Source organism: Myodes glareolus, chromosome 8, assembly GCF_982192425.1.
Source record: "Myodes glareolus chromosome 8, mMyoGla1.1, whole genome shotgun sequence".
Classification (NCBI taxonomy): domain Eukaryota; kingdom Metazoa; phylum Chordata; class Mammalia; order Rodentia; family Cricetidae; genus Myodes; species Myodes glareolus.
The window spans coordinates 67,604,425-67,621,647 of NC_142033.1; the positions used below are offsets into that span (position 1 = coordinate 67,604,425).

Genomic DNA, 17,223 nt, shown 5'->3' on the forward strand with positions numbered 1-17,223 from the left:
GCGGTGAGGAGTGATGGACAGCCTGTGGAGTGGGCACCCAGGAGCGTGCATGGGCGGTGGAGTGGGCATCCAGGAGCGTGCATGGGCGGTGGAGTGGGCATCCAGGAGCGTGCATAGGCCATGGGGTGGGCATCCAGGAGTGTGCATGGGCGGTGGAGTGAGCGATCCAGGAGTGTGCACGGGCGGTGGGGTGGGCATCCAGAAGTGTGCATGGGCAGTGGAGTGAGCGATCCAGGAGTGTGCATGGGACATGGGGTGGGCATCCAGGAGTGTGCATGGGCGGTGGAGTGGGCATCCAGGAGCGTACATGGGCATTTAATGTGGAGGAACAATGATATCCACTATCTAATCAAAATTCAGGGTGTCTCTTTTAAAAAACTTACTATTTTCTTTTATACATATGGGTGTTTTCCCCTGCATGTATGTCTGTGTGTCACATGTGTAAATGGTGCCCACTGTGGCCAGAGAGGGTCTCTGATCCCCTAAAACTGGAGTTAAATATGATTGTGAGTCACTAGGTAGGTGCTGGGAACTGAACCTGGGTCCTCTGCAAGAACAGCAAGTACACTTAACCATTGAGCCATCTCTCCAGCCCCAGACTGCTTCCTTTTATGTAGGGAAAGTCCAAATCATAAAAACAAGTGACCAGAGTTTTGCAACAGGATGACGGCAGAGGTGGGATTGGACCCCAGGGTCTCGATTACCAGCCCCACATCTGTCCCTTCTGCTCCCTCCCCTGCTCAGAGCAACGTGCATTCATCAAGCACTGACTGAGCTGATAGGTCTTGCTATTATTTTTAGGAATAAATTTTAACATTGAAAGTTGGGCATGGTGGTCATCAGTTAGATATCCTAACATTCCAAACAGTCCCAGAATGAGGCAAGAGTAGTGTGGTGACGTCGGAAGTCTGTCCCTCAGAGGTGGTGCTGAGCTGGCTCCTCCTTGGGGGACAGTGTGCTGTGAGAGCTAGTATTCCCCCATTTCCAGATGTACAGTCGTCCTGGACTGGGTGGCTATGCAGTGTCCTTGGCCCTCTGAGGTTCTGAGTGAGGGAGAGGAAGCTGCTCTGGTGTCTATCTTTCTTCTGCCTCAGGCATCCCCCTAATCTAGTTCCTACCCAACAGGGCCTCAGAGCTCCCTCAACACCTGCCTGTAGGTGAGCGACAGGTCCTCTGGATGTTCCATGAGTGAGTTAGCTCTGCACACTCATAGGAAGGCAGGAGTGTAAATCCAGTGCTTTACACAGTAAGGATGATAACAGGGAGAATTTCTATGTGGCCATACCCGAACATTTCCCCCGGTGCTTTCGATCGCTGTTACTTGTATACTTACCATTTCCTGCATACTGGGGCCTGCAGGATTCTGCAGGCTTCATCTCCTTGCATCCCACGTCTGGGAACTCAGAGGACAGAATGGCTGATGGTTGCCATTTGCAGCAAAACTGAGGCATAGGGATATGAAATGGTCCATCACACAGATGGAGCCAGGAAGAATGCAGATCCCTGGACATCTAGCGGGTTCTAGCCGGTTCACATTAACCTTTTCCTGCAGGACAAAGCCCCGTGGGTCCCTTACCTAAGCATCGTGTGCATCTTGGCCGTCATCGCCTCATTCTGCAGCGGCCCAGGTAGGACACCCTCTTGTGCTGTGCCTGGCCTGGGGGTTTGCGTGGGGCTCAGATATCTCCTTTACTGGTGGGGAACTTAGGGCCCAGGAAAAGCAAAGCCTAATGGTATGGGGAGGGGGGGAGGGTGTGCCGCAGCTTTAGACCTTACTAAAGTGCAGTAGGCTGCCTTCATTCTGCCCGCAAAAGGCAGATACATACTAACCAACACACCTGCCGACGTTTATGGCCAAGAGCCCAATAGTGATGAACCTGGGGTGCTGTGTGCCAGGCTTAGGACTTGTGAGGAATCAAAGATAATCAAGGAACATCTGTATCTCGGAGAAGGTGCTGGGTACTGGGGAAGTTCACTGATGATGGTGCCTAGGATGCATGAGTCAGTCCTGATCAGCTGCACTGGAAGAGCTTGAGAGTAAACTCCCACGGGGTTCCTGGCAGTCTAAGGAAGGTCACTGTCACTTGGTAGCAGAACTCCCCAGCTGCAGACCCAGCCCCTACCCACCACATTGTACAGTGTCTGCTGACTGTAGCCAGGATGAGCAGAACCCCAGTGAACCCAGTTCTACCACTCCCTAGCCGCGCATGAACTGGGAAAGTTTGTTCGTCTTGTTGTGCCTCAGTTTCCCTTCTGGAGGATGGAGTATTCTTGAAAGCCTTGCCATATTCCTGGCCTTGTGACCATGTCCAGCTAGAGCCTCCCTCAGATTGGTGCTGAGTGGCAGGGCACCATCCAACACGGTTGCACACTCTCTCCCCGAGAGGATGTTCATAGCCTTGCTTTGCTTTTTCTCTATGTTGATGGAAAGACTAAATGGTGGGGCCATAGCTCAGTTAGTCATATATTTCCTGGTGTGCAAGGTGATCCCAGGATCTCACAAATCAGCCATGGTGCCTGTTAGATTTCTAGCAAAACAAATGGAATTAAACTTCTGTCTCATCTAGTGTTGCTTATTGTCAACCACCATTGGTGCCTCTTTGTGACTGTTGGATGGAAAGCATTTGTCCCCAACCCAAGTATCAGAGAACTGTGATAATATGGCAGAGGGGCCGTGAAATGGTCAGGGCAACACCGGGCACACCAACACATGCACATATACCCCCACCATGAAGGTGGAGTATTCAGAATGGCTGAAGGACAAGGGAGGCATTGTGCAGGCTAGATTCGTGTCCTCTTGACACAAGCTACAGTCATTTTGGAAGAGGGGATCTCAATTGAGAAAATACCCTCCACCACATTGACCTGTGGATAAGCCGTGGTGTATTTTCTTGATTGATAATTGATGTGGGAGAACCCATCCCACCGTGGGAATGGCCTCCCGTGGGCTGCTGGTCTTGGGTGCTATAAGGAAGCAGGCTGAGCAAACCATAAGGAGCAAGCCAGTAAGCAGCGCTCCTCCATGGTCTCTGCATCAGCTCCTGCCTCCAGGTTCCTGTCCTGACTTGATAGAAGGTGGTCTTAGATCTGTAAGGTGAAATTAATACTGTCCTCCCCAAGTTGCTTTTGATCATGGTGTTTTATCACAGCAATAGAAACCCTAAGTAAGACAGGTACCTACCTGGCAGGGCAGTGTACTGCCAGGAGGAGAAACACCAGTCCAAGCTGCAGCAACCTGCAGATTTGAGGCATGGACAGCAGCATCTACAGAGAGCATGCTGTGTGCGAGGCCCTGGGTCTAAACGCTTAGACTCTCACAAAAATACCGTGGGAATGTAATTAGTATGCCAAGACAGCTGCACAGCCTTTCTCTGCCATCTGACGGTGCTCCTGGGTCCACACGTAGCACACGAGGCCTCCAGGAGAGACGGGCAGCTGTTGTCCAGTCACTTACACAGGACGTCACTTCATTTCACATTGGTTGTGGGGGTCTCTGCAAGCACCCACGCCCAGCAGAGTGTCAACACATATGAGGCAAGAAGGAAGCCCCATTCAGCAGGACTCAGTAACCAGTGTTCATCCAAACTTCAAGAGTCTGACACCGGGTGGTTAATTTCAGGCATATTTGGGCACAGCACAATTTGGAAAAACGTTTCTTGGTGATGATTAACACAATCCTATGGTTGCATCAAAGCTCTTGTAAAGCACAAATGACATCATCCATAAAGCTAGGCTCTATAGATTATATAGATAACTGAGACAGCAGGCTTATTGTAAACGAGCTTCATGGTAAGGGTCTGGAGACAGAGAGAAGATAGCTATAGATTGACCGAAATAAACATTAAAATCTGTGGGAGCCCATGAGGCCTGGCCATACAGGCAGCACTGAGGTCAGCAAGTCATTAATCACCTCCCTTCCCAGCCTTCTAGGCAGAAACATCTCTCCCTCTGAAGAGACAACCCTCGTGTTTAACATTTCTGGTTTCCCTAGTGTTTATCTGTGAGCACAAAGACCTCCATGTCTCCTACTACTGATGACCAAGAGCGGCCCCTGATCTCACCTGTGGGCCCCCTGGGCTACCTACTGATACTAGCCCAGGGGGCCTCCCACTATCAGCACTGAACCTACAGGATGCTCTCTTGCCTTCCTGCTCATCAGTGCCATCCTGAGCTGGGATTGGCCTGTTGAGAGAAATGACCAGGTCTTCTGTTTCCTTTTGGCTTCACTCTTCCTATCCCAGGAATAGAAAATGGGTTAGAGGTGAGCCGCCAAGTTCTTTCCTTCCAAACTAGTCTTATCCTCAGTTTACAGACTGAAAGGAAAGCAGTTCAGATTGATGCCTGTCTCACAGAGCTGAGAAAGGACGGGTTTGGACCGTCACCATCTTGTCCTAAGACCCATGATACATACGTAGCTGATGAGCCTTGGCTGTTTGCTGTAACTAGAGTAGAATTAGGTCCACCCTAAGATGGCCTACAAGGTTAATAACTTCTTGGATGGCTCAGTGGCTAAAGGCGTTTACCACCAAGCCTAAGGATGTGAGTTAGGTCCCTGGGACCCGCATGGTAGAAGGAGAGAACCAACCCCCACAAGTTGCCCTCTGACCTCCACATATGCACCCACACATGCATCCATAAATGTACCAAAAAATATATTTTAAATACTCAGAGGAAAAGAGGCCCACACAGAGGATTCTGGATATGAGGAGGGGGCTTCCACTTCCTTCTTCCCAGGTTAAGGTTAACCTCCATCTTCGCAAATCTACCCTGCATACACCTCCACAGGACCCAGTTCTGTCACCCTGTCCCTCTGACAGACCCTCTCAGCTGGAGGTGACTCTGCAGAATGCTGATCTTCATAGCTTCCATCGGTTCCTGCTTCGGGCATCATCTCCACTCAGAAGTCAGGGACGGGCCTTGGGCTCTTAAATTCAGATCCCCCAAGTCATAGCACTTGGTGTTGATGGGAGAGCTTTCACATCTCAGGGTGTGAAACACTCAGCTCCACATTGGTGCCCAGGCTCCCCTCCAGGGGAGTCACCTGCACCCTCCAAGTACAGATAAGCTTTCAGTCCTAACCCTTCATCCCCACACCCTGTGTTCACTCAGCAGCCATGCCTCTGCAGCAAGGGATGATCTCAGCCACTAGATGGGCTGCCTCTAGGACCAATGTCACTCACAGTGACAGTGCCCAGCCCAAGGCCTCAGGGAGATTACCTATCTCAGGGAGGTCCAGTCTGCGAGAGCTTTGCCACATAGCGAAGCCTTCAGGGCAAAGTCCATCCCAGGAGGAGCTCTCTAGGACAGAGAGTAATGAGGATGTTGAGGGACAAATGGCTGAGAATCCCCCTCAAATGTGGCCTCCCCATAAGGAAATGACAGCAAGCCAGGGACCATCTGGAATTACCCTCCCAGGAGGAGGGAACACCATAGTTTTCCCCAGACAGCTGTCCTGGGCAATCAATTTAAGGAGACCTGACAGGGAATTGAAATTAGACAGAACAAAAGAACACAAGGGCAGCAGTTTCCTGCTACATATTTTATGTGTGCACAGCCCAAAGGCTGCTCAGAGAATCCCATAAACGAGGCAGTTGAAAGTCTTGCTTTGAAGGACAGAAGATCTCGACACTTCATTTCCAGTCTGAAGGCTGTCATGAGGGCCTGACACCTGCAAGGGAATGTGGGCTTAGCGGGGAGGAGAGAGGTACCCAGATGCAGGATGGTCTTTGAGGGTAGGAATTAGGATGGCAATGAGAGCTCCAGATGATGAAGTGGGCCCAATAGAATGTACCAGGTACCTACTTAGCACACATCTGGTGTGAAAAGGGGTCCCCTCTACTTGTCATAATGCCCTGGCCCCGTGGAGCCTTTCCTGCAGGAAAACATGACCTGAGGCCTGGGTGAAGGACAGAAACAGGAGCCCTCCGGTTACATAGGCCAGAGTTCCACAGAGGTCCTAACGTCTCAGACGAGCTCTCGTAGATCCCATAGGAGCATCTAGAATAAGGAGATGGAGACAGAGGTAACTGAAACAGGAGAAAGAGTACTAGCTGTGCCCTCATAGTATGGACAGAGAAGGAAGAGGAAGGTGCTATTCCCGACCTGGGGAGCCCTTGTGGAGTCAAACCGGGCATTAACCACTTTTCAAGGGGTTTCCAGAGAAGGGTGAGGTCATGACTAATGGGTGCTTCGTGACTAGTATTCTAGACTCATCTGAACGTTGTTCATACATTATCCCCAGTTCTGTGTGTCTGTGAGGCTGGCTCCAGGATCTCGCAATGGGTCAGGTCTAGGCTCTGACCTATGCCATGAAGCAGTAGATAGATGGGAGGCTGTGTTGATGACGTCAACCACTCTGGGTTAAAATTCAACCAGCAGCTACATGGCCTCAAGCATCTCGTTTTGGGTTAAAGAGCAGAACAAGAACTCTGGCCCTGCCAATAGATTCCAGCACCACTAGGTTAAGAGCCAATAAATATGAGTCTCCTTGTAGAGTGGCTAGTGTGTGCATGGCTCCAGATAACCCTGCATGATGGAAAATGAGCAGGTGTAGGAACAAATGAGAGACTGAGGGAGGGAGGGAGGGAGGGAGGGAGGGAGGGAGGGAGGGAGGGAGGGAGGGAGGGAGAGAGGGAGCACACAAGTGAGGGGCAGAGAGAAGGAGAAAGAGAGAGGGAAAGAGAGACAGATGGGCAGACTCCCATGCATGGTTTTGGGCTCCTCACAACTGAACTAAGCAGCTTAGATGAAATTCAAATCGGGAGACTCAGTCCCCTGAGAAAATAATGTCTAAAGCAGAGTGACAGGGAAATTAAATTCTAGTCTTTGAGACTAAGCATAAATTATTGGATAGAAAAGCAGGTACATATACACTCATGCAACCAGAATCATAAACTAAGCCACATCCTGACACCAAACCAATATGCGGTCATGATTCTTGAAAGATAAACCCACATAATACAAAATTAGCTGCCATTGCTAAGGACATGTCAATGAATTTCTACCAAGGTGAGGCTTAACCTCTGCAGTCGCCAGCATGTGTTATTAATAGAAGCCCCCTTCGAGAAATGGAAATTCAGCCTCAAGCCCATGACCACACAGGGACTTGGAGGGAGGTCCCTGTGCCACAGCCTTCTACATCCTGTGAATACTAAGATTCAATGTAAAGTTGTCGCTGCCCCAGGGCCTGGTAGAAGATGTCCCCAGGCAAGGAAGACTTACAGGACTATTGTGTGAATGGTCTCCTCAGATCTGAGGGCAAGAAGACTTAGCAAGAGACAGAGGCCCCAGGACCAGCTACAGTGGGAAGCAGTCCCATCCTCAAGACCACCCAACATGTGGGAAAACACATGGTAGGACTGTAGCCTGGAGGGAGGCTGTGTAGCGACGCAGAGTGGCTGCCTTGCAGGAGCTGTCTCCCTTCAAGCCCTGAGTGCCCTGATGTCACAGACCTGTCAATGAGTTTCTCCAAGATCCTAGCGACCAACTGGAGTACAAGACCCATATTCTCAGTGCATAGGGACCCAGATTAGGGAATGAGATGACAGAGCAAGGGCTCAGGGCAGGAGGTTGAGAAAAGGAACCTAGCTCAGAGTGAAATTGATGTTTTAGTCTTGTTTCTATTGCGGTGGTAAAATCTCCTGGCAATAGTGACTTTGAATGAGAAAGGTTTATCTAGCTTACCATTCCAGGTTAAAATCTATGACTTCAGGGAAGCTAAGGCAGGAGCTTGAAGCAGGTAGTCACAGCTACAGTCAGGAGCAGAGAGAAATGAGAGCATTCATGTTTGTTAGTCAGCACCTCTCTACACATATGCAGTATACAGGGAATCTGTCTAGGGAGTGGCACTGCCCCACTGTGGGCATGTTTGCCCACCTTAGTGTACTCAAGAGGTACCCCACAGACAAGCCCACAGCCACCATGGCTAGACAATGCCTTGCTGAGACTCTCTTCCTTGGTAGGTCTAGATTTGCCACCCATGTTAGTCATTACTCAACACATTGCTTAAGACAACCAACTTAAAAACAGAAAGAGGTTATTTTGACTCATAGTTTGGGAGGTTCTGGTCTGTCTTAGCTAGGGTTTCCTTGCTGTGTAGAGACATCATGACCACAACAACGCTTATAAAGGAAAACATTTGATTGGGGCTGGCTTACAGTTCAGGGGTTTAGTTAATTATCATCATGGCGGGAAGCGTGGCAGCATGCAAGCAGACACAGTGCTGGAGAAGGAGTTGAGAATTCTACATTTGGTTCAGCAGACAACAGGAAAAGAGAGAGAGAGAGAGAGAGAAAGAAAGAGAGAGAGAGAGAGAGAGAGAGAGAGAGAGAGAGAGAGAGACTTGAGCTTCTAAAACCACAAAGCCCACCCCCAGGGACACATTTCCTCCAACAAGGCCACACCTCCAATCATGCCACTCCCTTTAAGGCTATGGGGTCCATTTGCATTCGAACCACCACAGGTCTGTGATGGGTTGGGTGCATAGGTCCTGGAATGAGGCAGTGTGTCACAAAAAGAGCACTTGGCAGAGCAAAGCTAATTGTATCACCTGCCAAGGGCCAAGCCTCCACGGTCAGAGAACCTGCCATGCAATACCACCTTGAGGCTTCTACCATTCCCATGTGCTATTAAGAATGAAGACTTTAGCTGGGAGGTGGTGGTACATGCCTTTAATCCCAGCACTTGAGAGGCAGAGGTAGGTAGATCTCTGTGAGTTCAAGGCCAGCCTGGTCTACAGAGTAAGTTCTAGGGCAAGCACCAAAACTACCCAGAGAAACCCTGTCTTAAAAAAAAATAACCAAAACAAAACAAAAAAGCAAAAGAAATGAAGACTTTAAGACTTGGACTCTTTAAAGGTCACTCAACACATAAACCATAGCACATAACTTCAACATCCCTCCATGCTTTCTAGTTTTAAAACACCATCAAGTTTCCTCATGGTTCTATTTCTGTTCAGAACTCTTATTGTCTCCTTGTGCAAAGTGGTTGTATCCACTGCCATGGCTGTCAGAACAGTTTGCCACAAACTGGGTGGCTGAAATAGAAGTCATAGACCTAGGTGTAGAGGTGCAGTCAGGGGCACACTCCCCACAAGGCTGTCAGAAAGAAGACCCCACTGGCCTGCCATGCCCCATGTGGGTCGCCATTATCCTCAGTACTCCTTAACTGTGACAGGTCTCCATGGTGCCTCCTAATCCTTATCCTCACAAGGACACCAATGAGCAGGTGCCAGCTACACTTGACTTCACCATGGGCTCAGCATGACATAGACCCTCCTTCTAAACAGGGCCACTGTCACAGGTACCAGAGGTAGACATCAACACAGCATTTGAGGACATGATTCAGCCCATATCCATAGAAGAAAACTTTAAAACATGACCATTCTATACGAGAAAAATACATCCCAACTCAGCAGCTAGATATGGTCATAATGAACATTGTTGGTGGAGGCTGTTTGTTCATTCCTGGCTGCCCAGACCATGAAATAAACAGAAACTGCATTACTTATATCACTCCTTGGCCTATTAGTTCTGTCTTCTTATTGGCTAGCTCTTATATCCTAAACTAACCCATCTCCATTAATCTGTGTATCACCATGTGGCTGTGGCAAGGTTCTGGCATGTCTGTCTCTAGTAGGGCTACATGACTTCTCCCCAACTCCCCCTACTCTCTCTCTCTATATATATATATCTCTTCCAGATATATATTATGTTAAACCATTGGCTGAAAGCAGCTTCTTTATTAACCAATAATAGCAACACATAGACAGAAGGACATTCCACACCAGAACATGATAATGTAAGAAGTAAGAGTCAATAAATATTTTGTGTAATGGAATTTCGCCAGATTCTTTAGGTAAATAGCATACTTACTCTTCAGTCAGTCTTGTGAGATAATTCAAGATCATATTCTCCCTGATCAGGGCTGGAGGTTACAGAACTTGTCTGTGATGGCTCAGGCAGACAGAAAACTGTGGGGAGAACACAGGGCAATGCTGTAGCCATAAATGTCTTGTCCCCTGGCACATAACTGTGATCCCCAGGATGAAGCCCTCTATCCCTGAGTGGTGAGTAAAGCAAAGTCTTGGGTTGACAAGAACCTTCATCACGAGTCAAGACCACACCATCGGAAGGCAGAAGGCATAGATGAACGCCTTCCAGAATGTAGCATACTTGCTTTCAGTATTTCCTTGTCTTCAGAACCCTGTGGCATAGAATGAAGAGGTCTCAGGGATTTTACACATCTGTGTGAGGTTGCTCCTCTGTCTGAAGAGGGAATTCTGCATTTCCCTTTCTGCTTCATTTCGCTGCTGTAGTCAAAGGTTACCTGGGAGAGAGAAGGCATGGATGGCAGGATGCGGTTCCTACATGATAAGAATTCATTGTTCCTTTCTCTGCAGCACTATGTGGTCTATCAGAGATAAACATGTAACAAGAAACAGGATTTGCATTGCCCACACATTTTTTTTATTTGATTCCTCAGTTTGGAAAACAAGAGCTTGACCCTCAGAGGCTCCAATCCCAAGAAACACTCACATGCTACACCTGGTCTTTCACTAATGCATTTTCTTCCAAAATGCATTTTCCTTCCTTGACTTTGGGTTAGTTGACCTCGAGCTGACCCTGCAACCTTCACTGATTACTCCTGAGCCCTAATCCCTAGCCAAGACATAGAGTTGCTGTCCCTACTGGCCCGTGGCTGTGGGCTCAAGAACAATGGTCTCTGAACTCTTACAAGTTTGCTGCAACTGGACCAGACTCTACAGGGACTTAGGCAAAGCCTCGACTTTCTTTGGGTCTCAGTTTCCCTCTCTGTGAGAAGAAGGGGTGTGACCAGATGAAGTGCTTCTAGTTAAATGGCCACCCTTGAGTTCCCTCTTTAGGGCTGAACACTACTACTACCCTCAGGCCCCAATGGCCTAAGAACAGTATCTCCACACTGTTGCTAAGCAACGAGCCCAGCCAAAGCTACTCCCCTGAATCTGGAAGCCCCCGGACCCTGTCCCCAGATCTGCCAGTGCCGGTCACACTGTTAAAACTGCCTCCTTCCAACATCTCAGACAACCATAGAGACATGACTTCTTGTTCCCTGTTAGCACAGGAGGTCTGGGGCCTTGGGATCCCCACAGATGATGACACCCACAAGTTGCTCAAGTTAGCATACTGCCAGGCTCATGCTCTGTCTAATCAGATGCTAAGTGGCTCTGACCAAACGCTCAACATGAGTGACGTCAAGGAGGAAAGATTAAGTTTAACTCAGGGTTTCCAGTTCTTCGTTTCCTCAATGCCAGGACACTGGTAGGCTAGAAGGTCAGAGTCGTAGGACTGATCAGAAAGAGGCTGTTCACCTCAGGTCAAACAGGAAGTGGCGGCGGGGCGGCGGGGGGGGGGGGGGGGGACACTGAGACGAAGTATATAACCTTCAAGGCACACTCAGTGAGACCTACATCCTCCAGTGAGGTCCTACATTAAGTTACACACACACACACACACACAGACAGAGAGAGAGACAGAGAGACAGAGACAGAGAGAGCGCTGCCATTTGGGGACCAACTATTCAACACATGAGTTCCGTAGGTAGGAGACACTTCATAGTTCAACCACAACGTGTTCCTCTCTTCTGGTAGATCGAATAACATCTGCCAAGACTCATGTCTCCTTGGGCCCTTGGAATGCAATGTTGCCTAGAAATAAGACCTTTGCAAACAGGTAGTTAAGGCTCTTGGGATGTGATTAGCCTCATCGGAGGAACAAAAAAGACCAGGAGTCACCAAGAAGGAGTGCTCCAAGATGCACAGAGCAGATTCTCCCCCAGAGCCTTTGGCGTGAACAAGGCACTGCCCAATCCCAGGCTCCCAGCATCCAGGTCTGGGACGATAACTTCCTGTTTTATTAAGAGACCACATTTGTCTTCATTTGTTACAGCAGCACAGGAAACTAATCTGACCCCTGTGATGGCAGGAAAGCACTTTGTCAACTCAGGCAACTATAGGCACAGAACAGGTAGCCCTTGGGAATAAGAGACTCCACCATCCAGTGTGACAGAGGCATGGAGCAGGCTGCTCAGTGAGGGTACAGCGCATGCTCCACTACTTGTCTAGGAAGGGCAGGGAGCTTTCAAAGTTCCCATTAACTTCCTACAGTTGAGCTCCTGCTCCACCAGGAGCATTGCCATGTGCATCCCTAGGCCCACAGCACCTCTGCAAAGGGGACTTTCGTTCCTACTTCTGATGAGTATGTGAGCTCTAGGGAGCCTTGCTTAGTCCACACCGCATGCAATGAAGACGGGGCACAGCCAGAATGTGCCCGACTCTGAGCCCGATCGCCCCCTCCCCATCCCATACCCTTTCTCCCTTGAGTCTCTCACTGCTCCTTTTTCCTTCTTATCTTTCCCCACAGCCATGGGTAGAGTTAATTAGGGAGCTTTCTGTCTGCTACTTGAGTAGGAACACACGGCTGTGTGCCTTATGATTTTCTGCCAAGCTCTCTTCAGAAAGGCTTGTCTTTAGAAGAAATCACAAGCAGTTTCCTTTCAAAAAAAAAAAAAAACGCTCTAAGTTCCAGTGGCTAAGCTGGAGTGATTGATGGATTGATTGATGGGGGTTTGTTTTTTTTTTTTTGGTTATTTTGCATAATTTCTTTTACTAAATTTTTAGGAATTTCACATCATGCACCCTATTTTCACTCATCTCCCTGTCCCTCCACACCCTCCCCTCACCCCTGAAGCATCTTCCCAAAAGATTAAAAAAAACAAACCAAAACAAAATTCTTGGCTCCATCTTTTCCTCCTCTTTAATACCTCTTCATTCGTCCTGGTGGTGTTGGAAGCCTTGGTATGTCATATGGTAGACCCTTTTGTCCAATCAGCTTTCCTTGCAACTGTCCTTTGCAGTGAGTCATTGGTCGGGTTCAAGGCCTCCGGTTTCCGGTCCACCATCATCACTGGATCCTTACCAACACTCCTCTCAGATATCCGGCAGCTACCCTGAGTGCTGGAGATACACATCTCAGTCCTTTCCTAGGAGCTCCAGCAGGTCCTGGTTGGGGTAGATGTTAGAGTGGGTCAATCTCAGGCCTGTCTGTGGACCTGGCGGTAACTGAGCTAGTTAGTCCAGGCCACTGGGGCTGCCCCCATCAGGTGAAGGGTGAAGCTGGCTCTCCTACACTCATGCCATCTTTAGTTTTCCCTGCCCATGGTGAGAGGTGGTGCCGTCTCTCCCGAGCTGTATCCCGACAGGGGATACAACTGTCCCATAAGGGTCGAGACCAGACCTTTTGCTGCAGTGTCCAGCGAGGGGCAGGGCCAGCTATCTCAGGACCAGCCTAGAGCAGGGCTGGCTCAGCATAGCCCTCTGATTTCATCTCGCATGGTTCCTATGACCCCTGAGGTGACACAGGTCACAGATATCAACACAGACCAAAGCTGCAGCAGGACCACAGACATGGCCCTCGGAAGCAGCTTTGCTATGGGCGACATCCTGGTTCTTGCTGGAAGCACAGGCCATTCAGATAAAAATGGTTCTAGTAGCAGCATGGTCTCTCAGACACCAACAGAGCCATAGGTTGAGGCCATGACCCTGGGCTTCCATGTAATTTTTGATGGCAATACGGGCCTCGGATTTTAACACAGACCCAGCTACAGTAGGACCACGGACCCAGACATGATCCTTGGCAAGCATACAGATCTGGATGTCACCATTGTCCCAGAGAGCAGTGCAGACCACTCAAATGTTGACAGACTCAGTGGCAACATGACTTTTGGACACTAGCATCACCCTTAATATTTGCATGGCCTTCAATGGTAATAGGAACCTTGGACACCAATACAGAGCAGGGCCACAGACCCAGACATGGTCCCCAGCTGCAGTTCAGGCCCCAGCATCACAATAGCATCGGGCAGCAGCACAGGCAAGCCACTCAGATCTGCATGGTCCTGGCTGCAGCATGGCCCTCAGTCAACAGCCTGGACTCAGGCGACTGACATGACCCTGAGCATCTACATGGGCCATGGTGGTTACATGGTTCAACACAGATTTCAGCTACAAGACCATAGACCCAGACATGGTCCTTTGCAGCAGCCCAAACCAGATATTACCATGGCCCCGGTGGCCCTCAGACACCAATATGGCCCCAGGTGGCAACCCAGGCCCCAGGAATCCACATGGCCCTCATAGCAACAGGAGCCATGGATATAAAACAGACCCTAGCTGGACCCAGACATGGTCCCCAGCTGCAGCCCTTGCCTGAACATCATCATGGCACCAGACAGCAGTGCATGCCACTCAGAACTGTGTGGTCCCTGGGCCCTTAGTCACAACAGGAGCCACAGATATCGACTTAGACCCTGACTGCTGTAGGGTCAGAGACCCAGACATGGCTGTAGGGTCAGAGACCCAGACAAGGCCCTCGGCAGCAGCTCAGGCCTGGAGGATACCTTGGCCCTGGGTGGCAGCCCAAACCACCCAGATCAGCGTGGCTCGGTGGCAGCATGGCTTTGGGACACCTACACAATCACCAGTGGTAGCCCAGACACTGGACATCCTTGTGACCTTTGGTGGTAACATGGGCCATGAGGGTCACACAGACCCAGGCTGTGGTCCTTGGCAGCTCCCATGGCCTGGGCATCACCATGGTGCCAGGGGACCGGCAGGCCTCACCCATCAGCCTACTCCTCGCTGCCTTCACTTCTTCTATTCTGCCACTTTGCAAGCCCATGAGTCATTCCGCTTCTCTTTCTGTTCCATTTCTCTACCACATACTTGTTCATCATAATGGGACCCTTGGGTGCTGGGTGGGCCCATGAATGTCTTCCTGCCAGCAGGATCTTGAGGACCCAGGCTGGCCTGTGGGTGGGGATTTTTTGTTTGTTTTTTGTTTGTTTGTCTTGCTTGTTTGAAATAGTGTGATGGTTATTCTTGGTTGTCAATTTCACTACATCTGGAATTAGCTAATTAACAAAGTGACTGGTTACACCTGTACAGAATTTTCTTCTTTTTTATTCTTCTCTCTTATGTTCCTTCCTGACTGCAGTTTGCCCTCCCTCACCTCCTCCCAGTCTCTCCCTCCAAGATTATTTTTCTTAATTAAATCATTTGAATTTGGAAGATTCACTTCTAATCCAGATCTTTTGTAGTGGGAAGATCTACCTTTAATCCAGGTCACGCCTTCTCCTGGCGGCCGTCCATGTATAAAGGACAAGGAAGAAGGAAGTTTACTTTACCTGCTTTCTTCCTACTGGCAAGTCCATTCCTTCGTTAGATTTAGACTCTAAAGCTTAGAGTCCACTTCTTTCGGATGCAGGCATGTACTTACTGAAAACCAGCTGAGACAGCCCAGTCTTGTGGACTGAACAACTGCTGAATTCTATCCATTGATAGACAGCCATTGTTGAACTAGCTGGACCACCTGTAAACCATTTTAATAAAGCCTCTTCATACATAGATGGGTGGGTGGATGGATGGATGGATGGATGGATGGATGGATGGATGGATAGATGGATAGAGGGGGTGGAGGAAGGAAGGGGGAGAGAAAGAGAAAGATTGAGATTCATAGATTCATTCTAAAAGTTCTGTTCCTCTAGAGAACCCTGACAGAGGGTCTTGCTGACCTCAAACTCATGAGCCTCTTGCCTCTGACTCCCTAGTGCTGAGATCTCAGAGATGCACCACCAGGTCCTGTCAGCTCTCAAAGTTTAACAGACATTTTGGAAGTTCCCAGAACTGTTCTTAGTCCTCAGAGTCAGTGACAACTCTCAGCTTCCAGAACTCCCCATAGGTCCCACAACAACTGTCTTTCTCCAAACTGTGATTTGGGCTAACCCTGAAAATCCAACAAAAAAATTTGTCCGTCTTTTCTATCTCCACTGACACGCGACAGATGGCCAGAACGCATTCATTTACTGTGGCTGCTGTAACAAGCTACTACAGATTGGTGGGTTCAAATAATAGAAATGTATTCCCAAAGTTTTAAAGCCAGAGGCCCAAGGCCCAAGATCAAGGTTGAGGAGGATATCCTCCTCTAGAGGTTCTCTCTCTCTCTCTCTCTCTCTCTCTCTGTGTGTGTGTGTGTGTGTGTGTGTGTGTGTCTGTGTGTCTGTGTGTGTTTCTTTCCCTCTTCTTCCTCTTCCTTTCCCTTCTCTTCTTTCTCTCTTTCCCTTCTTCTCTCCCTCCTCCCCCCTCTCTTCCCTCTCTATTCTCCCCCTGCACTTCTTCCCCTCCTTTCCCTTTATTCTTTCTCTGTGTCTGTTTCATCTCTGTGATCTCTGCCTCTGGCCTTTCATGGCCATTGTCTCTGTGCCCCAGATGTCCCTCTGCCTATAGAGACACACAGGGTTGCATTTAGGAGTTTGTCTGGTAACAAAAAGTAAGAAAGTTCCTTGCGTAAAGACCTCTGGCCTATTCTAACAACAAGAAGACTTGTTCTTGGTACTGAAATGCTCGGTAAATCACAGACACAGTGGAAAACACCCCTGGGAGACTAAACCAGGCACAGGGCAACTTAAACGGGTTGAAGAAAAGGTGAGGAGCTGGGACACTGAGATAGCAATGAAGAGAACAATCACGAATTAAGGAACCATGGGACACAATTAAGATATCAAATCTTGCCGTGAAGTGGTGGTGCACACCTTTAATCCCAGAACTTGGGAGGCAGAGGCAAGTGGATCCCTGTGAGTTTGAGGTCAGCCTGGTCTACAGGGCGAGTTCCAGAACAGGTTCCAACATTACACAAAAAAACCCTCCCCCAAACAAAAGAAAAGAAAAGAAAGGAAAAAAAGAAGAGGAAAGAAAGATAGAAAGAAAGAAAGAAAGAAAGAAAGAAAGAAAGAAGAAATAATATTTAAGACACCAAACCTATGAATCTGCCATATAGAAGAAGAAACCAAAATACAGATAAAAAGTATAATGAACTCAAAGATGTTATAGCAGAACATGTTCAAACTGAAGGAAAGAAATTAATATATAGAAACGGGAGGCAATATGGAGAACTGTAAGAGAGAAGTCAGACCTGTTAGGATGACTGCAGACTGCTGAGCGCAGACCCTTTGGCTGAAGAACACAGACTGATGTGTTTCAAGTCCTGACAAGTACACTACCTATCAAGACTATATACCCAGTAAAATTTACCTTAAATCCAAAGTACAAAAAAAAGACTTCCTTGATTTGCACTAACTTTGGCAATTTATGATCACTAAGCCAACTTCAGAAGGTACTCAAAGCCGTACTAC

General features: G+C 48.7%; 1 protein-coding gene across 5 annotated transcripts in view; it reads left to right on the forward strand.

The window, feature by feature from the left end:
• Slc2a9 (solute carrier family 2 member 9) overlaps nucleotides 1-17,223 on the forward strand; it is a 153,019-nt gene that overhangs the window by 109,904 nt on the left and 25,892 nt on the right. For all 5 annotated transcript variants that reach the window (XM_087909066.1, XM_087909067.1, XM_087909065.1 and 2 more), the window contains one exon: nucleotides 1,553-1,628. In XM_087909066.1, the coding sequence (XP_087765192.1) occupies nucleotides 1,553-1,628 (76 nt within the window). The remainder of the gene's footprint in view (nucleotides 1-1,552; nucleotides 1,629-17,223) is intronic.